This window comes from Drosophila teissieri, chromosome X, assembly GCF_016746235.2.
Source record: "Drosophila teissieri strain GT53w chromosome X, Prin_Dtei_1.1, whole genome shotgun sequence".
NCBI classification, from domain to species: Eukaryota; Metazoa; Arthropoda; class Insecta; order Diptera; family Drosophilidae; genus Drosophila; species Drosophila teissieri.
Window position 1 is genome coordinate 5,329,537 of NC_053034.1, and position 23,184 is coordinate 5,352,720.

General features: G+C 42.8%; 1 protein-coding gene across 9 annotated transcripts in view; it reads right to left on the bottom strand.

The window, feature by feature from the left end:
* Positions 1 to 23,184, bottom strand: part of LOC122624185 (cAMP-specific 3',5'-cyclic phosphodiesterase) — a 99,421-nt gene that overhangs the window by 53,029 nt on the left and 23,208 nt on the right. For 4 of the 9 annotated variants that reach the window (XM_043803651.1, XM_043803650.1, XM_043803648.1 and 1 more), the window contains exon 3: positions 9,083 to 10,283. The exons of 4 other annotated variants lie outside the window; for them this stretch is intronic. In XM_043803651.1, the coding sequence (XP_043659586.1) occupies positions 9,083 to 10,248 (1,166 nt within the window). In that variant the 5' untranslated portion in view covers positions 10,249 to 10,283. Of the gene's footprint in view, position 1; positions 942 to 9,082; positions 10,284 to 23,184 lie in introns of those variants that run through there. One more of the 9 variants, XM_043803657.1, reaches the window with a different exon arrangement.

Below are 23,184 nucleotides of genomic sequence, written 5' to 3' on the forward strand. Positions count from 1 at the left end.
CTCGCATTTACTTTTATCTTTCTTGTTTTCAATTTTTCTTTTGAATAAAGGTCTAGTTTTCCTAATACAATTTTCTGTGTTTTGTGTATTATTTTGTTTATTAGTCTACACTTAGATTTTCGGTTGCGACTCCTCTATTGTCTTTGTTATTACTGATCGTTACTTATTAGTTTGGTTATATTGGATTTTGATGGAGTATTTTGATTTATTGTATTTTCACTGAGGGTTTTTATTGCAACACATATCGGAGTTTTGATTATTGGTATATATTATTATTTTTGCAACTTTGGCAATTTTCTTGGCTTTAAGATTTTAGTTGGAAGAGTTATGGTAGTTTTGGTAGTTTTCAAGTATTTTGTTTTTTTGTTGCTATCAGTTTTTAGTGTTCATTTGCTTGTGCTTTGTTAGCACGCTTTTTGCATTTTTTGATGCCGCCCTTTGTTTGATTTTTGTTTTGTTTATTTTGCACTAACTTTTAAACGACTTTTGCATATATTTTCCGTAATTACTGGTCATATTTTTGGTGTATTATTGTGTAGCTTTATTTTCTGCCGCTTATCATTCCACACTGTTATCTTAACTTCTGCTGCTTCTTTTATGTAATTTACAGCTTCTCTTTCTCTCCCCTTCTCCTGCTTTTTGTTGTTGTTTTGCACACACGTGCGAGGAGCACTTAAAAAAAAGGTAAAGCACAAGAACAAAAAATTCACGGGCAATGCTGTTTGGTTAACCGAATATTTAGCACTTGCGACCACTACGCGTATTTATTGTTTATTATTATTATTATTATTAGTATGATTATGGGATGTGGTGCTTCTTTATTTTATTATTTTTTAGGCGGCGCGCGCGCACACACACGCACCCACACGCACACACACACACGAAATGCGATATGCGTTGCGATGCCGATGCGATGCTCTCTGCTGCAGCGACCGCACTACACTGCCGCAAAAAGCAGCGGAAAAGCAGAGAAAGGCAGCGAAAAAGCAGAAGCAGTGGGAGCAGCGAACGGCGACCGAGTGGCGGCGAATTGCGCCGGCAGCGACGGCGACTTCGGTCCGCCGAGAGCGAGAGCGAAAGAGCGCAAAAAGAAGATGAACAAAATGAACGCGTGCGCGTAAGAAGTGAATGAATCTATTTTGTCTAGTGTTGCATATAAATACGCGTTCATCAAAATAGTAGCCGCTAAATTAAATTAAATCATAGAATATGTTTCATTGCCCAAGTTTGATAGATGGGTTAATCTATCAATTGTATTCAACTGCAATATTAATATTGGACTATCATAGTGCAAAATGCTGATCAGAGCACATACGCAAATGTCTCCGCAATTGATTTCCATTAATGCTCACTCACTGATTGCAGAGTATTTAAGGTGCGGTGCGACCATGGCCCAACTTTTCTACTGAATGAAGTGCGCAAAATAGTAGTAGAGAGAGCATCATTATCGGAATCCCAACCATGGACCAACTTGAAGACTTTCTTCAGTAATTAGTCTTTCAAGGAATGGCATTTCTCCGTCTCAATTCGACGGAGGAAAACTTGGTTGGCCATCAATTATTATTGTTTATCTTCGACCATTAACTATTATTTACTGTTTGCAGGAGAGAGCGGAAATTTCGAAATTCTCTTTTGCGCAGAAAGCTGCGCGCTCTTGATTCCAATCAGCCCTCTGCTCTGCCGCCGTGCATTCTTATCAGAACCGCGCCGTCGACGTCGCTGCCCGTTGGCTGTTGTCTTTTTGCTGTTGTTGCGCACTGCACTTGAAAACTTCATTCACGCATCTTTTCTCTTTTGCAATTTGCATGTGCAATTTGCATTTTGGATATTGGCCAGACCTAATGACACTAATAATAATAATAATGATAACTAATCTGGGGTGAAGTGATGGGCGCGGCGACAGCGACGCCGGCAGAGGGGCAATTGCAGCGTTCGACGGCGAACTCAAGTGGTTGACGTCTTCACTAACACTAGACTACACGTTTTTGGGCTTGCGTGAAAGGTAGAAATAGCAACTTGTACTTGGCTGATAAGAGCCCGAGGCGGCTTTGATTTCCAGATTAGTCGACCCCCTGACTTGACCCCACCCCTGAGCCCGAAACTCTCCGGTCAGCAAACAGAAACACACCTCGAGCTGCACTACTCACTGGCGGCATTCCGTCATTCCGGCATTTCGCCATTCCAGCATTCCGGCATTAGGCACTTAAGCTGCCCCAGGTGCCTCAAGGTGCCTCAAGGTGCTGCACGCACAAACAAAATGGAGAACCCGGGGTCGGGGGCCATCTAAAAGTTTCAAATTTCTGCCGGCGATGGTGAAAGTGGCCCGAAATGAGCCCCGGGCTCGAAGTGCAATTATCCTGCGAGAGTTATCCATCAAAAATGCCGCTCGCCACTCGTTCTAATGAAAAACTTTGCTGCCATTCTCCTCGGGAACTCGATGTGGTGGGGTGGGGTTTTCCAAAGGTTTACCGCCAAAAGGGAGAACAGGTGGAGCTCGAGCGCAGCTTTCGCCTTCTTTTTGGCGTTATGGTTATGACCGCCGCCAAACCAGATGGTATCGCAGCTCTACGGTCCTTTGCATTAACGGCGTACAGAAGATCCATCCGAAATGGAACTTAGTTTACCAGCGAGGGTTGATTTCAGAGTTTTAGCTGGGCATCTACAGCTAAATTGATAAACAATTTGAGCATTTACTTAGACAAATAGTGGATTAGGCATATTTAGGTATTAACTTCTGTAGAATGCGAGAAGTGCTGTCAATTGGAATATTCGAAGGTGATATTTTATCTATTTGCACCTCGCTCTCTGTCAACTCTATTTCGCAAAAACGTTATTAATACCCCCTGTGTCAAGCAGCCCCCTTAATCTATTTCCCCGCTGGCCTGTGTCCACTTTTGCTTTGACAAACAGCCGCAACAATAAAAAAGGAACAAAAAATGCAGGGGCGGGGGAAAAAGCAGAAAACTAATGGATGGGCAATGGCACCCAAGGGGGCTGGCTTTGGAGATAGGCGGCATAAGGGGCGTGGCAGGGGTCCTGGCTATCTGGGCATCTGGGAGATATACATACATATACCTATACATATACAAATATATGTATATATGTATATAAATATAAACGCATATAGAACACCCGGGGAGGGCGCTCAGTTCGTTGTTTATTGGCGAGATTTTTTGGCGTCGGCCGTGAGTCAAATATTTGTGACAAAAACGCTGGTTTTGTGTTTCTCGACGCGGGAGACTGGAATTTCATGAGGCTTCATGAGAGGGCTAAATTACCTGCATTTTTCTGTGTTTCGTTCACTTTTTCTTATTGGTTCAATTAATGCATGGCATTAAAGACCTGCGCTTGTGGTACGAAATGCTAAATTTCGATATCTGATGCAAAAACATAAGCGCTATTACTGGGTGCCATAGACGAGGTGTCGTATGGTTGCTTTTGCTTTGGAACTTGAACGTATTTGCCATCGATTGTCGAGAACTTCAAACAAGCGTACGCAAGCTAGTTTGCAAACCGAAAAACATTTTCATTATTTTCCAGCTCCGATTGTGTTCGTGCTTAATATTTTTCAATTTCCTGCTCTTTGAGCTCCGCTTTCGCTAGAGATTTTTCGCCCCGCCCGCTGAGCGTGTGTACCCAAAACCAACAGCCACGCCCACGACCACGCCGTCCGATTGACGCACAGTCAACGGTACTGCCAGCGGGCGGTTGGGCGGCTGATGGGCCGTGGGCGCTGGGCGATGGGCGGTGGGCGTGGCCGGCGGACAAACAAATTGCATGCGTCTCTCATTTCTCATTTCCCATTTCGGTTGCCTGATGCATTTACAGTTGCACTTGCAGCAGCGCCAGGTGGGCGGCTGCCACGCCCACGCGAAACGCACCGCCCCGTCTCACAAAGCCGTACATATACGAAAAAGTTGTTGGTTTTCGAGAAATATTCTTAACTGACCTTAGAATACAAAGAATTATGTCATGTTTATATCCACATAATATAAATAATAAAAACGATTTGTTTGCACAAAACTATATAATCCAAAGAAGAATCATTGGGCTGTTCAGCTGCCAATTGCTTTGTAGGCATATAATTTCTTTCAGTGCGTCAGCTCGGTTTCCTTGTCTAGCCACTGCACATACCGAAAAGTTAATCATAAAAACGCCGAGTGAAAATGCCAAGGTTCAACGTGTTGCTGATTGTTTTTTCTCCTGGGTGTCAAATTGTTAAAACGACGTTGGCAAAGGGATCGGGAGGCGGAGAGGGGGTGAACGTTTGAAAAGAGGGCGGACCGACACGCCCACCAACCAGTTGCACGCTGCGTATACGCAATATTCGCTCGCACAAAGACCAGAGCTTTTTTGTCGAGCGATTAAAATTTAAATATATACTCCATGACCGAAAAATCAGATGCTATCGAGCTTACCCAAGTCGCTTAATTAATCAGAAACCGTATCAAATGCATTCAATTGACTTACCTGTAAAGAGAAAGAAGCAAAACGTTTAATTAGTGAGTTGAAATGCGACTTTAATGGTTTATTAATGGTTTATAGCTACTAAAGAGTACATTTCATGAAATAGGTGTCAAATATTAAATTCAGAGCTTGGCAAACGTGTTTTCATTTGGTTGTATTTCGAAGCTAAAGTTTTTCAGATTTATTTTGAAATCCTGACCTTAAGCAATAAAAATAGTATTAAGCAAGTTTCATTTAGCTTTCGAAGCTTTCGGCAGCTTTTCCAGAAACTTTAAGAGTGTTGAAAAGCTGTGGGAAAAGTTCTGAGCAATTTCCCGAAGCTCTCGGTTCGCCGCATTGCTATTGAGCTTTTCATGGACTGTCTTCTTTCTAAGATCAATGACTATTTCAAAGAATATATATTTCCTTGATTTTGTTTACCTTTTGCATGCACTTTTTCGGGAATTCCCCTAGAAAATTCGCGTAAACAAGCATGCAATAAACTAATTACATTTTTCAAACAGACTAACAATCCTTTAGCATTGCTAAGCTTATTGTCAAAGCCCAGCAGGGATTTTAAAGCTCAGCTGGTGAGCAGCTCAAAGGAAACGAGGAAAATAAAAAAGGAAGCTGTTACAAAAGTCACTGCAAGGCTGGAAAAAAAGCAGTCAAAGCCAAAATCGTACCCCAAAAAAAAGGGAAAAATTTAGGGAAAAATGTAGAAAACAAACAGAGTTTAATTAAGACCAAGCTGTTCAGGAAATCAAATTAAATAACCTCTTGTAAAAGGTGCGCCAAATTGAATAATAATAATAATATAAGGTGGGCACAGATGTTGTGCATTGTCAATTTTTTGCACCGAATCTAAACCGCCTTTCAATTGGCTTTTCCATTCCGCCTTGCAGTACAAATATATTAAATTCCTTAACTCTTTCGACGTGGTTCCTTTGTTTTTAATGGTTTTGAGTTTATTACCATTCCTTGGCATCCGAGGGCTCACCTTTTCTGCCTGCTTCTGTTTCTCGCTCATGCCTGGCATTTTCCCATCTCGGATTGCCTTTATCTTAGGGATATACTTCAAATGGCCATTCGAGATGCCGTTGCCATCCTTTCCCCCTTTAAAAATGGCCTTGCAAATGTCACACGTGTCGTGTGCATAATATTATTCATGCTATTATGTAATGTTAGCAGTGAAAGCGAAACCTGCCAGACAACACAACAATTTAAATAGCTGTATGGTATGAGCACAATAATGCATGATGTTTGCTAATTATTGGCTCAGCTCGAATTTCATTTCGTGCAATGCCTAAATAGTAACATTGAAATGTGCCAAAGCTATGTCATAAATTAACATGGAATGTGAAGCAAGGAGGCGTAATTAATAGTTTATCTAATGCCTTCTAATTACGGCCTTTTAATAAAACACCCGGGCGTAAAGTTCTGGGAATAACAATTTGGCACAAAAAATATATCACAAAACTAAGCTGCGCTTTAGAAGCATAGAAAAACCTGTCATAAAGTTTTTAATTGCGACAGATGAGACTAATGTGTCTCGTACGTAATTGAACAGCTGTAAGCTGTGAGATGAGTTAAGATGCTTAAGCTCAACTAAATGAGTTCGAAAATCGAAGGCCGCATCGAACTTGTGTATTAAATATCGGAACTGTCTAAAGTAATGAGCTGCTTACGGACTTTAACTAATATCCTGACAGTAATGAAGGTCCTGGCGGCTCTCTGGCACTCCTCTTTTGTTTCGTAAACATACCTTCATTAGCGCCTTAAGGTAGGCAGCACTCGACTGAATATTCACCGGTGGGTTGGACGAAGAGTTTCAAAATAAAATATGCAAACAACGGCACGTTTTTAAAGGCGACCAAGTCCCATACTCGTATCCTAACCCTCTAAATCCCCTTTAACATCTTTTTGTCGACACTTTCTCCCGTGGGAAAACCGACTGCCTGCATCTTTCACATTTTTGGAAAAGGGAAACTTTTGAAGTTCCTCAGGGAAACGACTGTTAGATGACCCGTACACGCATGAGAAAAATATGCTGTAGAAGCTTGAGGTTATGTATCTAAAATATTATATGATGATACGGTGATTTTCTGATTTTGTACGTGGGGAAGGGCTTGGCCCAAAGGTTTAACTACTGGCTTAACTCGACAAGAGTTCAATGGCTTAATTAACAAATTTCGTGGGCTGATTGATTGACAGAAATTCAAAGCAACAACAATTTTGAGGCCTGGCTTCAAGGATACAAGACCCAAAAGTTATTGGCAAAGTGTTTGGTATATTAATGGGAAATTTCACCCTCCCATTGACCTAGATATTGGCTAACAATGTTGAATCGCCCTAAGGAATTTGTTTATTTTCCAAAAATAGGGGCAATTGCAAAAAAAGTAAATAAAAGGGACAATTTATCATATTGTGAGCGTAAAAAGTTTCACACATTAAATCTTTCTAAAAAAAACTTGAAGTTCCAGCAGCGACAATTATCGCACTTTAAATGTCGTGAAACTTTTGTCCACTTAAATCTTTTTGGTTCCAACTTGTGGCGCCCTACAAATCCCTGAATGCCTTTTAACCCACGACAAACAAGACGGCAATCCAAAATTGCCGGATTTCCTTGGGGGAATACCCCTTTTTAAAGTTGTTAAAAATGCGGGCTGCGTCACCGAGCCGATCCCCTGATGGCTTAAAGATTGGAGTATAATTTATATAGACATTAGCTCGCCGGCTTGGGGCGTCGAAATTCATCGTCAATTCATTGCCAGCCAAACCGCCGACTTTGACATGGCATATAAATGAGGAGCACCCTCCAGGACTTCTCGTCCTGCCCCTACCTCCATCCATCCTCCGAAAATCCCGGAGAGCTGTATACATTTTTGTGCTATGTTATTTTCTTTTTTGTTATTTTTTCGGCCTGTTTGACTGAGGCAAACAGCAACAATAATAAACATTTCTTCTCGGACCATTTGTCTGTGTGTTTTTAATAATAAATAAACTGTAAACATAAGTCACGCATACCGAGAGACCGGCCGAAAGTTGAGCCCTGAGCTTCAGCCCCGGATTTATGAGGGGTGTCGGGGGTCAGGGTGTGAGGGGTAGAGGGGTATCAGGGAGGGAGTCGGGGGTCAGGGGTCAGGGGCTGTACTCCCCGTGCCTTGTGGCCAAAGCTATGCAAATGTTGCGGCCTGCTGCCGAATCTGTGTAGATTTTGGAAGCACCCTTTCCCTTCAGAAAAAAAAAAACAAAAACAGCCAAAATTCCTTGGCTCCTCCACTATATAACTTCGCTTTTTGGCTAATTCCAAGGGGAATTTTTGATTTGGGAATTTATGTTATGACTAAAGGGGGCGACCGACTTGTTGGCCAACTGATAAGAGGCCACCGCAAAATGGCATGTTATGCGTACGATTTATTAGATTGTATTTACGGACTTGGGAGGACAGCATCAATAACTTTGAGCTGTAGTTTAAATGTTCATAAGACTAATGTAAATTTGCAGGGAATGAGGACATCTCTGCATTTTAAGCGAAGGACCAAGATTACTTCAAGACTGACTTTTGTTTACGTTTCAAGAACAAATATGGCAGTATTGAGCAACAACTGTCAACTGGTTAATCCCCCAGGATAAAAACCCCCCTCCATTTTCCTTACGCTTCAGTTACTTTGTGTTTAACCATTAGCGCGTATAATGTTTCAATAGCGATTTATTTTCGGAATACAAAATCATTTTTCTCTTGGCCCTATTTGCATTTCGTTTTCGTCGCCTGCCATTATATTTAAATACATTTAATGGATGTAATTCCAATAATTGTTTAAGTTTCCCTTTCTCAATTTCCTTTGCGCTTTAAAATTTCATGGCCTGGCAGCTTCAATTACCCCGCCACCCGCCACTGCCTTCGTCTCGTGTCTCGTCTCTTTCGGGGTTCATTAAAATTATTCTCTTTATTTTCAAATTATTTTTTTCCGTGCCTGCTGGTATTAACATATTTATATACATATATATGTATACGTGCTGTCGCTGCCAGAACGAGAAACAGAAGCAGAAGCAGGCAAAGATGCGATGGATGTAGAGGGGATGTGAAAAACAAAAAACATTTAAATTTAATTATACGACTATGACAAACAATTTTGGCATTTTGACAACGTTTTCGGGCGAAGAGGCTTCTCGTCTCTTTAGAAATTCCCGTTCTGATGAAAGGCCCCGCCGCCCCCTACAGCCACGCCCCCTGTCCGACGACTTGCAACAGCAAGTCAACAATTAGCAGCGGGTTCAATGTGCCATCAGAGTCCAGGACACGGGCAAGGATATATTATATAAACAGGTTCATTAGCAAAGGGGGAAACCTAGAGCGAGGGTCTGGGGCGAGTCCTTTGCCACACTGAATTCAAGGCAAGGCAGTACAATGGCCGAATTTAAAGCAGGCTTTACGCAGAATTCAGAGGACGAGCTGGCGGACTTGCATAGAAATGGAAATTTAATTTATTGTATGTCCTTGTGGCAAATGACTTTCTATCAAATTAATATTCTGGGAAATGGGTCGCTGTCATAAAGACGGAGCCGCAGTAAAACTATAGGCTATAGCCTAAACTTAGAGGCATATTGTATGTGATTCAATCATTGAACTCACCCAAAGAGGTCCGAATCGCTGCCGGGGAAGCTGATTCTGGGCGAGAGTGGCGATCGTCCTTGGGCCCGCTTGAGCATGTCATGCAGACCGGGCGGCGCGTGTATGGGACTCAAGATGGTAATTTTGCGACTGCCCGGCGGCGCCAAGAAGCCACCGCTCAAGGTCAACTGGGTGCGCATGCCCGCCGACGAGCTCTTCATCTCGATCGTTTCCGCCGACTTGGAGATCAGAATGGAGGAGGACTGCTGCAGGCCCAGCTTGCTCATCGACAGCTGCATGGATCCACCGGTGGCGGAGCTGTCAGTCAAGTTGCCGGCCGATTCCACGCCGCCAACCACACTGGCATCATCGATCTGCGTGGAGGCGCTCCGGATGCACTTCTCAGGCCGTGCTCCAGCCACTCCGGCTGCCGCCTCCGAGTGCGCCGATGTGGAGCGCACAAACTGGCGGACGTGCTTCTGGTGGGCCGTCAGAAAGCCGTGGGCGCCCTCCGGCTGCTGGAGGAAACTCTGGAAGCGAGTCTTGCTGCTGGCCGAGCTGGCCGAGTTTGAGTTGCCGCCGGCCAGGTTGCTGGAGCCGCTGGCTATGTAGCGGGTGCTGCTGCTGCTGCTGGTGCTCGTGCTGGTCCTCTGCTCGCTGCTGGTGATGATCGAGGTGGAGCTCTGGGCCTTCAGCTGCTGGGCCAGCGAAGCCGCCGCCGAGGAGCTCAGCATCTGGGCGGCTCCGCTCGAAATGGTGGTGGCCTCGCCCACAATCGTGCTGGACTGCAGGCTCTGGCTCCTCGTCGAGCTGGATATGATTCTCTGGGACTGCTGCTGCTGCTGGAGTTGCTGGAGCTGTTGAATCTGCTGGATTTGCTGGATTTGCTGGGCGCTGTCCTGTTTGCTTTGTTGCACAGTGGTGCCGGCACTACTGCTCATCGAAAAGGAGTGCGTGGCCACCTTGGTGGTGCTCGACGTGCTGGAGAACTTTTGGCTCTGTACCTGCACCTGCTTTTCGGGGGATCCCAGCTCCAAATCGGCCATGGAGCGCACTTCGTCGGGATCCACCTCGCTGGGTGTGGTTATTATGTATTGTGGAGGTGCTGCTGCTCCAGCTCCACCGCCTCCTACTCCTCCGCCACCTCCTCCCGATGCTGCTGGGCCACCATTACTCTCCTGGGACATGGTTTCCTTTTATTTCACGTTTTTCGCGTACGCTTCTGGGGAACAGAATTTATGCTTTTAATTTTCCCTGCGCGAGTGACAAACTCTTACTCTCACTCTTGCCTCAATGCATTGCATACTTTTTGGGGTCACGGGTGAATAGTTTGGGTTAAGGGTCGTTTGGAGCTGCGTTAATTGAATGGCACAAGCGGAATCTCCGTCTGTCGCAAAAAAGGGTTTTTTTCAGGGTTCTCCCCTGACCCACCAACCAAAGGCACCGCATGAAAGAAGTGCTGTTTAATTAAGCAACTGAATTTCTTTGAAGATATAGCACGAATTTGCAAGTGTAGAAGTGTGGAGAATATTCAATTAGATAGCTTTATGTTTCGCTATAGTTATTTTATCTATAAAACACAAAGCCAAGTCCGTGCAGTATTTTAAGTCCAAGGAAAGGACTTTTCTGCCAGTTTTTAAGCAGCATAAAGCTCATTTATTAAAAGCATTATCAGCTGTCCATAGTCAAAGGCCTTAACTTTGCAGCGATTTTCACACATTCCTGCATAAAATCATTTCGTTAAACCTCATTAGCAAAGTTCGTGGAGCATTTCCCGAATGGCCAAAGTTGGCTTCGAACTCGAACGCAACATGTAGTGCCCCCTGCTTTTCACCATCTCTTTCACCACCCCCCAAAAATTTTCCATCCCCTTTTGCCGTCGGCGAAATTTTCTTGTTTTCACCTTCTTTCTTTCAGATTTTTTTTGCAGCAACATTTTCGTTTTCTCATTTTTGTTTTTTTTTGTTTTTTGTCGAGCGTGCGTTCGTTTTTTTGTGTTCTTTTTGGAGCGTGGCTTTATTCGCTGGTGTGCCTTAACAAGCTGCATAATTAACCTGTGAACCGTGACCATGACTCTGAGCCACCCCCCCCACAATTTCGCCGCCCCTGTGTCTCGGTCATCCCCTGTTAAGCTCCACGCTCCCAGCTTCACGCTCCAAGCGGCCAGTGCACGTGGAAAAGCGAATTATTTTGGGTGACCCTAGCTAACTAACAACAATATGCTTTTAATTTTGCAAAAACAAACGGAAATGCGCGAGAGCTTAAATTTTACCACACCTTGTCATTTGCTGCAGAGCATACTTTATTAGGTGACATTGATTACAACCGTGACTTTGTTTTTCCGACTTCGTATTCCGGCATCTGCTCATTTCCCCCCATTCGGTTTGCAACTCTCTTGGATTTGGATTGAAGTGAAACAGAAATGAAAGCAGGAAATGGGGAAACAGGCATCAAACGCAATTTTTCACGGGATTTCTGCGCGGATGTCTGAGGTCCTTTTCCTTTTCCGCTTTCCTTTCCCTTTCCTGTTCCCTTGCCGCTTTTCAATATTTACCGGAGAAAACCAATCAGATGCAACTTGATTTCATTAGCGGAAATGCATTTAAAAGGAAGCTTACGGTCAAAGAAAAATTATTACAGGTCATCGAACATGTCACTTGATGTATTAATCCATTCAAAAACGCAAGTATTTCTCTAATTACAACTTTTACTTTAACTTTTAAACGTGCCGTGTGCTTTAAATTTGAATGCGATTCTTGTTTTCCACTAAACATCTATTTAAAATAAATTAAATTAAATCTTCACAAAAACAACAATTAGCGCTTCCCTCAGATTTTCGCCTTGGAAATGCTAACTTAAACTTCATTTGGTCAACGATTTGCGTAACTCCTTTCACTATTTCGGCAAGTCACCCAAATTGTCGGAAAATTGAAGGTCAGGACTCGGTAGGTTGCAATGACTGTCACATGTCAACAAAAAGAGCAACAGTAGGGGACAACAGCCAACATCTTGTGCAACAGTCACGCACACATGGCCAATTCGCTTGCAACTCACACACACACACTCCCACATGCACACACACAGGGGCCGAAAGGATGTTACTGCCGTTTTATGCAAATGGGTACCTTTTGCTCGCTTTGTTGCCGGCGAAAGGGAGCGACAATGACGACAATATACACCTGGAGAAAACACGTTACATGAACGGAAATAAGAACGACAATTGGGAACTAGAGGAGAAGAAAATGTGCTGCATGTGATATCCTTAGGAAGCCATAGCTTCGCTCAGTGTACGATAGGAATTTACCACCAACTGAAGGCTCGCCAGCCAGGATTCCCTTGCCCAACTTATCTCTTTGTGCATTCCGTTGACACTTCGCCTATTTGGCTTTTTTGGAGTCCTGGCACTCAAAGTAATTGCCATTCGAGCAGAAAACTGAGTCTAGTTACCCTGATTCGATCAACTCAATACTCAATTGCCTGCAATCGTGGTTGAGTTGCACCAGAAACAGAAATTTCCTATGATAATAATACTTTTGCAATCGATGCGATTGCACATTACCTAGATTGTTCATTTGCAGCGTTATTTATTACACCTTGACTGTATAGAGTGCATATTTGATTTGATTTGCCCGCTTCGCTCGTTTTCCTTTCCGCCAACAAACAGTTGCGAGGCAGGGGGAACAACAACGGCAACAAAACCAATTTGCATTTACGGCAAACAAGGCGAAAGCAATAAGCTTCATGTGTTGATTGCCACGCCCTCGCCGCCCTCGTTTTGTGGTTACACATGTATGAGTATATGAGTGTATCAGTGTGTGTGTGGCATAGTTAACAAAGCCTTTCCTCCGCCACCCCGCTTCCTATATTCTTACCCATACCCATACCCATACCCAAACGCATACCCATACACATGTCAACATCATTAGCCATATATCAACTTCACTTTCAATGCCTGCCCAATGAATTTCCTTAACGGGCGGCGTGCTAAAAGGGCAGGCTCATGACTTGAAAATTTTCAGAATTTACGACTTCTTGACTTTGGAAGGCAAGTTGAACGACGGCGTAAACCGGATTTAAATTTACCAATATCTAAAGAGATTTGTTACAATCTAAGCCAACTAATCGCACTCTTTACAATGCCCCGCTTCCAACATTCTATTCGTTTATCATAAAGATAATTTCCAAAGCCCTCGCTTAGATTAAGTTAATAAAAAGAATTAGGCCTGAGAGCCATTTTATGTTTTGCAATTTCCAAGGGCTGAAACATTTAATTCACTGCGCCATCCTTTCCCTTCAAGGATTCAAGGATTATGCAAGAGCTGTCGAATGAAAGGAAAATAAATTAACCTTCAACCTGCTGGCTTGGCTTTTCCGTTCACATTTTAGGCGTTGGATGGAAAACTGGGCAGTGGGCCTAGAGGCTGCACAGCTTATATTTACCAAATAAATTTCCACACACAAACACACACTGGTACTTGCAATCAAAACCAATTCACGGCCAAGGACATCGGTGCTGACATGCATTAAAAATAAATGTACTTCAAATTGACTTTGATAGCGGCGGCGTCAAGCGGAAAAGTGCATTATAATGTAAAAAACGAAAAAAGGATGAAAACCTACCGCTGACCTTTCTAGATTCATTGCATACTCATTGGGAAACGGTAAATGGAAAATCCTCCATCTATCCAACCAACCAACCAACCAACCAACCAACTCAATTAGCGTCGTCAATAATGCACTATGATTGCAACAATTTCCCACTGGCGTAATTGATACGGATTGGTTGTTATGATCGAATTGGATCGAATCAAATCAAATCAAATCGAATTAATGTAATGGCCCAACGTTCTTTCCCATGGACTATGTGAAAATTATAAAGCGGCGAAAATGTTATATTGCTTGTAGACAATTAGGCGCCGGGGAAAATCATAACTAGGCTACTGGATATTGTGTTAAAGTTCTAATAAATAACATAATAGCATTCCATTTAAAAACTAGTTTGCAATGGGTACCCTTTTGGTCGTCAGGTTAGTCGAGCCTAAGTGCGATCACAATTCGTGTTTCACCTTTTCCGCCCACTTTTCCGGCATTTTCCGCCCACTTTTCCGGGTTTTCCCGCCCCGCCCTCGCGGGCTTATTGCATCATTGTGTGCTCATCATGCCGGGCTAAGTGAATTTGGCTGGTGTAAGAGAATTTTAATGCATTTTCCACATAGCGATGGATGGATGGCACGGGTTTGCCATCTCTAGCCTAGCGGAAAATCAAATTTGCCGAGGGGGGCGCAGGTGGAAAATATGGATGCCGAAACGGATGCACTACGCTCAACGGCTAATTTGTGTGAATTTGTCAAAAAAACGTGGGCATTTTTTGTTTTGTGTGAAATGTGCAGAAGGGTAATAAAGCGGGGGACAAAAACAAAAAACAAAAAACAAAAACGGGGGACGATGTAAATTGGCAGTCGGAAAAGGTCGGAGAGGCTACTTTGTGCCGGCAATTCAATCAAACTTCCATTAATAATGGAATGCGAGTGAAAGAAAAGTGAAATGTTAGAAGCTTTAAGCATTTTCCATTTTCCCCGCCACCTCCCACTTAACCACCCCCTTTACCACCCACTTCCGGCTACATTACTTAAGCCTATTTAAGCCGCAGGCACGGAAGGCGGGAGCGTGGCCCGGGGCAGTACGACGACAATCAAAGACACAAAACAGAAGGCCGAATTCAAAGCCAATAACGAAACTAACTAAAGGCGGAAAAGCCGAGCGGAGAAACAGAAAAGTGGCAAGTAAGGCAAGGTGGTTTTCCTTTAAGAGCTTGAGCCAAATAAAAATCAACACGCAGCGCAAGAAATTAACAAAAGTTTTGCGTAAAGCTCGACGAGTCGAGGAGTCCGCTATGAATCGAGCATACCTCTTAAGATTTCCCATCTAATTTCATAACTTCTGGCCAAAGGGGTTACTCACTGTTACTGTTCTAAGAATACGCATCGTGCTTTCAGGGTAATATTATATTTCCACAGCTTCCTAGTGTGAGCACAACAAACAAGGCCCAAGGCTTTTTCGAGCACACAAAATGACAGGCCCAAGATGCCAAGATGCGGTGGTGGGTTAATGAGAGGTATTCGGTTTTCGCCAGGTGCGTTTTTCGACTGGGTGAGTTCGCAGGTCGGTCGGTCGGCCGGCCATAAATTTGCTTAATTTATTTGTGCGTGCCGTCGCTTTAAAATCGCTAAATTGGAAGGTCGAAGACAATGAGCTGAAGCTGAAGTTTGCGACCCTCTGAGCCGCCGAACCACAAAGCCACAAAACCAATTTGATGATTACAATGGGTATGGGTGTATTGGTATATATTCTGACTTGGGGTTACTTTAAGGTCGGCATCACTTGATGGCAGTAAGTAGGTTAGGAATTGGCGAAATTACGGGGTCGCGCAGAGTTCGAGGTTCGAGTGTTCTCAGTACAGAATACCTTCGACTACGGCTGTCAGTGAAAAGCGAAAGTTCAAAGTTCAATTCGCAATATCGGAATGCCGTAAATAAAAGGGGCAGCATGCTTTTCCCATTTAGTGAGTAACAATAAATATATTAAAGCCACTCGGATGCGGTTATGTTTTGGCTTTTGGTCAGCATGAAAAACTGCCTTTTGCACCATTATTTATTGCTCTTTTTCCAGCTTATACACATTTGAATTTACCCAACAGCGATGCGAGATACCCTTTTTTTTTGCCTCGTGGTCTTTTGTGTTTGTTCAAGGGTTATTTATCAGGGAAATGCTGAGCTTTGCAGCAAACATTAAGTATAGGGCATAATTTTAATTAATATTCAGGCACTCGAAGTGCTCATTTTATTGATGTAGCTTAGAATTAGTGCCATTGATTGCTGGTTTAAGTGTGCAATAATTTAAATTTATTTTAAACTATTTGCTGTCTGCCAATCGATCTTTAACCCACTTGCCACTTGCATGATGGTTGCCATTAATTTCCATAATAGAAACATTTTAGGGAATTGTGGGGAATAACCAAAACAACTTCTTCACACGCAACTTTCGCCCCTCGCCGACCACGCCCCTAATCAATCAGTCATTCAGCCATTCAGGCATTCACTCACTCATCCCCGCCCCATTGAGTTCTTTCGAGTTTCGCCTTAAAAAAGTAGGTGAACGAGAGTTGGGTCACAACATGGCATGCAACATTTTTCGGCAAGGAGGTTAACAATTGGGAAAAGAATAACACTGGGTTCACAAAAGCTGACCCCAAAAAAAGGCGATTTTTCCCCGGTGAGGGTGTGGGACTGAAAAGTGCCGAGCAAAATGCAAAATCGATTGGGGAAATTCGCTCTGAACAAGAGAGCTTTAAAGAGTCGAGTGGTTCAAGTTCGCTGGGGGCATGTGTTGATCTTTTCCACAAAAGGAGGCATGTCTAAGGGCTAAGGGCGCGGGCATCTGGTATCTATGACACACACACATACACCCACACCCACAGCACTCTCACACACACTGGGCACACACATGCAGGCGAAGCAGTCAAACATTTGCCTTGAAGACCGGAGAAAGCGGTCTAAAATGAGCAGGAGTGAGGGGCCGAGCTATTGTGGCAAATTGTTCGGTTAGGACAGGTACAGTAGACACCACAAGCCCGAAGCCGGAACGGAATTTCAAAAATTTCGGTTTTGCAAACATTCAAAAGATATTTAAAAACGCCAGCATTTTCTTTGTTTTCCATCATCCCGACGCCCGGACAGCTGTCAATATTCCCATAGCCAACATTTATGGCACCCCATAAATAGGCAATGTTTTTTAGCGAGGACCGCCTGTGGTGCCCTTATCAGGTGGCTGGTTGACTGGGAGAATGGACAGGTGAGTGTCTGCCGTTGGCTTTGCTCATTTTTCCAGTTACTGCTATCAAAATATTTATAGGCACTTCAAGCTCACACATGACCAACCCGATAAATTGTTTGCCATCTCGCTCACATTTTTTTAAGGCGATTTAATATTGTGCGTTGGCATCCCCGGGGGTCCTGCTCCGCATAGGAGGCAATTACATATAGTAATTCAATGAATAACAAGGAGTACAGCAAATAAAAATATAAAATTGACGAAAATATGGAACAATACTGCTGGAAAATGCGCAGGTGATGGTCGCAGTTTGCCCATTCGCCAGCATTTTCCCACTCTAAAACACACAGCCAAACTCAAGATGCATGCTCCGATGGCCAAAAAAAAAGGCGAATGACAAGCGGTCGGGCGAGATGAAAGAAAAAGCGAAGACAAAGAACGAGACGGAAGAACGCTGTCACGGGGCAAAGGTGAAAGCTGAAAGCTGAGGCAAAGTTTGCTCCTGTGCTGTTGTTTTTCCTGTGCCGGCGCGTTTGCTCACTTTTGGTTTCACTTGAAGCGTTTGGCTTATGATCCAAGTACAACTTGCGGAACTGATACTGTTCTTTGTTCGTTTTTTGTTTTTTTTTTGTGGCCACTCATGTTTCATTGGCAGCTCAGCTTAAAAGTAATTGTCCCAGTTAAAGATTTTTCATTGAAGATGCTCAGCTTTCCCAAATACTTTCTACATGTACATGCGTATTCAAAAGATATTGTAGCCGCCCATTTGTAAGTTTATTTATTTATTTATTTTGACGACCAGTGACAGCTCAACAGCTGCCCTTCAAAAACAAAAAACATCTAAGAAGTTATATCAAGCGGAAAATTGAGCAATTATAAAGGAAACATGGGCAGCTTGTGTAAAAAAAGAAGCTTTTATTTGTTCATTCGTGAGACAGCAACAAGATTGTTTGTTTACTTTCAGTGCTCTGTAAAATCGGAACACTTGAGGTTTATATTTTCGTTATTTTTAAGACCGCCTTCTATTTTAACTGGAATCTAACATTTTCTTATTATTTACTATGTGATATTTTGTGCCACACTATTCGCATTAGAGGTGTGTGAAATGGCTTACCTTTCTTCTATTTCTTTTTTGAACTCGTACTTTTTATAAGATTTTGCTTCACTTTAATCCGCTTTTCCATTTTCCTCGCCTCAAACTTTCATTTTGTTGCTCGCCTCTTTTCTCTGACAACATTTCATATTCCTGCGCTGTGCGGTCTTCTGTTGCTTTTCCCATCTTCTGTTTATGTTTCTGTGTCAGTGAGCGGAATTTTCATTTGCTCTTTGGTCACGCCCCCATTTCCCCCGAACTCCTCTTCAACCCTTGAGGGGAATGGCTTTCTTTGTTTGCTCTTTATGTTTTGTGCGTGCTTCAGTTGAACGTGAGCGGGATTTGTTTTTATTGGAATTATTAATTGTTCATTTTTCCTTGACAGTACGTGGTGCAAGAGGAAAAAAACGAATCGCAGTCGGCTGACAGGAATCGTAGAAATATGGCCTGAAGCCTGAATCCCAAAAGATACATTCCTTTGACTTTGCTCCCGTGTCTTTCGCATCTTTCCACCTGCTCCTCCAGCTGCAAGCGCTACTTGGCAAATGGGAACGAGGCTGCCAGCACTAATTAAATTATGAAGTGGTTTTTGCCACATTTAACCAGCCCTCCACGTCGGAACCACTAGCTCAGCGGCGTGTCAATGTCAGGCGAGCGAAACAAGTGCACTTTTCTTTGTAAAAAAAAAATGAATATTTTGAATCCCTATACAACTGGAATGCTTGAAAAGTTAGCGAAAGTTTTTCCTTTTTTATTCCCGCATTTATGAAAAAACATAAAAAACGAACAATTACTTTGGTTAGAGCTCTAAATTTCTTTCTATGTCTCCGTAGTTGCTGTGGCTCGTGTGCTCAGCGAGCTGGGAACACTTATACACCAGACTTTCCCTCCGCAGGAGGTAAACAACAAATAACCAGGAAAAAGCGGAAACGGAAGCTGTTTGAGCATTGTTAGGGGAAGTGGCAAGGGTTGCACGAAATGGGGTGGGTGGAGCAGAGCTCGTGCGGCACTCCCAAAAACACACACAAACAAAAAACAAAATATTCATACAAATTAGGAGGCAAATTAAATTCACACACACACGCTCGAGGGTCAGCAAACGGACCCATTAGATGGATGTGCCGGGGGAGGGAGGTGGTGGATGGGGGGCAAGGGTGGCTTGTGGAAAATGGAAATGGAAAGTGGGACCCAGGGAAAACAGGTGAAAAACCCAGGGGCCATTCGACAATATGAAAACTGATTTGAGCTCGTTATTGTTAACGATGTTCATTAAAAAGTTATTGTGTGCTCGGGAAAACGCAAGGAAGGCAAACATAAAGAATTTTCCCGGCCTTTGGTTATATTATACGGAAATATGAAGAGTTTACTACCGGCTTAATGGCTCACACAAAATATGAACTACAGGTGTCAAGTCGAACTTGTCATACTTGCAATAATAACATAAATAATATTTTAATTTCCAACTGGGACATATGAACGTTGGAGTAAAAAAATGTGGATTTTATGGGATTATTGTTTATACAAAATAGTTAGCAAAAAAACAAAGAAAACGGGAAAGCAGATGTTTTTTTTTACTGTGCACGTGTTTACCACCGTCTTTATGCCAACTTACAAAGGTTTTATGTAAGCCAAATATGCTGGCGGCTGTCAAAAGACAACCTGTTGACAAAAACTGCAGAAGCATCTTGTTCCTTTTTTATATAAATACCACCATCACAATTTATTTGAAGCAATTTCCTGTCGAAATCAATATGATGGCTAGGAAAAACATAAAAGAGACACTGATGGGTGAAAGTACCCTCAGGTGAAGTAAAAGGGAAAAGAATATTCGAGTATAGCCCGGAATCATAGGTCGTTATGAATATGTCTCAAAAGGTAATGTGGCAACACATTACATTTTCATTCTTTTTACCAGCACGAGCTCAAATTACAATGACGTATGTTAAGTAAGTTAAGTAAGAAAGGATCAGAAAGACGAGCTAGGCGGAAGAAAGTGTTTACCAGCATACTTTACTCTTCATAAAAAGTAGTTTGAGTAACATCCATGAATATTTTTCTTCCGATTTTCCACTCAAATTCCAGCCCTCGCCTCGATTCAAGCAATTTTTTTACATTCTATTATATTTTTTTTTTTGGATTTCTCATCGCCCACCTTGCCGTAACAGTAACAGTAACCGTAACCGGCAGCCATCAAAGAATTCCTGTCAACAATTTTCCCTTGCGCGGAAAACCAGCCAATCCCCTCCATTTTCCGCCCACCTTTTAACCCCTGACCCCCGAAACAAGCGTGTAAACTTGATTAGCTGCCAGAATGCAGAGGCAGCAATTGAGCCTAGAGCACTTGGTCTAGCTGCACTGGTTGGACGACTCTTTCGAGGACTTTATCAACAATAAAATGTGAAAAAGTGAGCTGGTTGAAGGAGACATTTGGAGTGAGTTACATCCAGAACACTGCATGACAACTATGAACAAGTTGCAAATTAAATTAAAAATTCCTCACAAATTTTCTCCTTTTAAGCCCACGTTTTAATTTGGTTCTCGGAAAACCAGACTAAAGTTGCAGTATGAAAACATTTTCACAGCCTTTTGAAGCCGAAGACATATGTAATCTCATCAAACGAGTAGTGCACCCAATGGCATTTTCCTTCCACGCCCACTTTCCTTTCTTTGTTGAGGATTTTCCGGTCGTCGAATGAGTATTTTTATTTGTTTTTTTTTCTGTATTTTTTCTATATTTTTTTTTGTGTTGTTTTTTTTTGTTTGTTGCTCCGATATTAAGTTGTCAACATGGCAACAAAGTGGGAGACCGTGGGGCGGAGAGCAAATATTTTGCATAAACTACAACCAACTGGAGGACAAAACAGGAACTGGAATTGAACGGAACAGAAAGCAGCCAAGGGGAGGACAGCGAACGAGGGACCAACGAGTGACAGCCATCCAAACTGTCGACTTTCTGTCAATCGCTATCATTTGAAGACTGAAAGCGAAAGGCCAAAACCAGAGTACACTAACAGTATTCGTATATTGCAGCTGAGCTGGCTATATATTATTGCCTTCGGATATTGTTTTATGTACCACGACATACAAGCGCAATTATTATTGTGATTTTGGTCTACTCTGAGTGTTTGTGTCTGCCATTTTTTGTGAGTGTAGCTTCATTGGCGTAGCTTGACATTTGCCAGCCATCCGCGGCGAACACACTCACTCTCACTCTCACACTCACTAGCTTCTTACGAAATATGCGATAAGGATAATAAGCACACACATAAATATAATACGGCCAAAGGATTGCCGCGTGCGCCAGTCTGTGTTGGTATCTGCGCGAGGATGTGGCCATGTGTGCGTTGGCATTAAGCGCATCAACGTTAATGGCTCCAGCAGAAACTCAGAAACTCAGAAACTGAGAAGCTCGGCAGCCCGGGAGCCCGGCAGCTCAGAAAGTCCGGGCAACAGTCAGCAAGGACATCGCATAAGAGTCGAGGAGCTTAGTGATCCCTGCTAGGAAGTGGACACTTAAGGAGACCCCGGGAAAGGACTTAGCCGGGCAAAGCATCGAGGAGCACTTCGGCACGACGAAAATAAATAAGAGTGCACGAGTTGTTTCGAAATCGCTCATACGCACTGTGCGCCCCGGAAACAATAAATATGCTTATTGCTGCCTGGTTTTTACTATCTTAATCACTTATGCTTTGTTTGCACTCGCGTTGGCCAGGTGTGTAAACACAGTTTGCTGCGAAGTGAAAAATATATATATTTATTTTGCTATTCGTTTTTTTAAGGCTATTGGTTCTATCGATGCGATGCAGTAACATTATTGAATCGAAATAGAAGGTTAGTTTGCTACCATTTAGTCACTGGCAAAACCCAGCTATCAGCTAGTTAAGTACAATTTGGCCTGGCATTTCGTGTGCCTTTAATTGCCGATACTCGGGCCACAAACGGTGGCCATTCAACACAGCTTTCCCCGGATTTTCCACCGCATTTTCTTAGTTTTCCTTTCATGCCCGGTTAATTTGTTTGCCGAACGCAAACCCAAGGTCGCAAAAACCATGGTGGCGGCTTTACTCTCCCACTGGTCAGGCAAAAAGCAACTTGATTAGGCGACATAAAACAAGTTAATGACAGTGCTCATTATGTCGCCGCAGAGGGTAGGAAAAATTCAACTTTTCCAGAAGCTGAACACACGCCATTAATCATGTAAGAAAAACAAGCTTCTCTCTTTAACTTAAAAGTGTAGATACGAGAAAATGAAGTCTCAAAAATTCATAAACCGTATGAAGAGTATTACAGCATTCAATGTAAGCCTTGTATGGTTATTTATAAGAAAAAAATAAGAAAAAATACCACAAGATTTTTCACTCTAAAGGTAATTTATGGCTTTGCTCCCCGCAAGAATTGATAAATTTTTGAATACGCTGCGGGCAGCCAAAAATAAAATAAACGAGAATCGGGGTATGCCCCGCACGAAACCGAATAAAAATGATGAAAGACCTGCGGGCCACGTTGCGTATACTTGTTGAGAGAAAGCCTAATAAAATGTCGACAGAAAAGGCATAAAAGCTTCACAAATCAACAAACGAGATGCGGTGGTGAGCCAATGAGCAGAGCGGCATTGAAAATGCGAAATTGAAAATCTAGGCAGGGGAAAGTTTCCACCTCTTTGGCGCAACTTCTGCAAGTGCCATTCATTATTAAATCAAATTGACACGCATTCATTTTCTCCATTTCCACCTTTTCTGCACTTTCCAGTAATGATCGATGAGGTGAATCCAATGCAATTACACTTGCTGGAAACTTTTATTTCGGCTTTCGTTAAGAGAAAAAAGTATCCAGCAAATGCGTTTTTTAACAGCCCTTCGCTCTTTGCCATTAGAATCAGGGAAACTAAAAGTAATTTGCGGCTTGTGAAAGTTTTGTTTTCAAGTAGTTGCAAATGCAGTTCATTTATCATAGAGGAAGAGTCCACAGCATTTGCGCAACGTATTTGAGTTGCTGCTTAGTGGAAAACATTAAGTCTAGCCGCGCTGGATGTTTAAACGCTAACTAAAAGCTGTTTAAAACTATTTTTGAATTTTGGAAAGTGTGAAAGTGTGCTTAAGAGAACATCTTTATTTTCCACCAAACTGTGCAACAATTTAATAGAAGCCCAATGGAGCCTTTAATGCTACCCCTTAAAAAGGAAAATAACGTCGGAATTCAA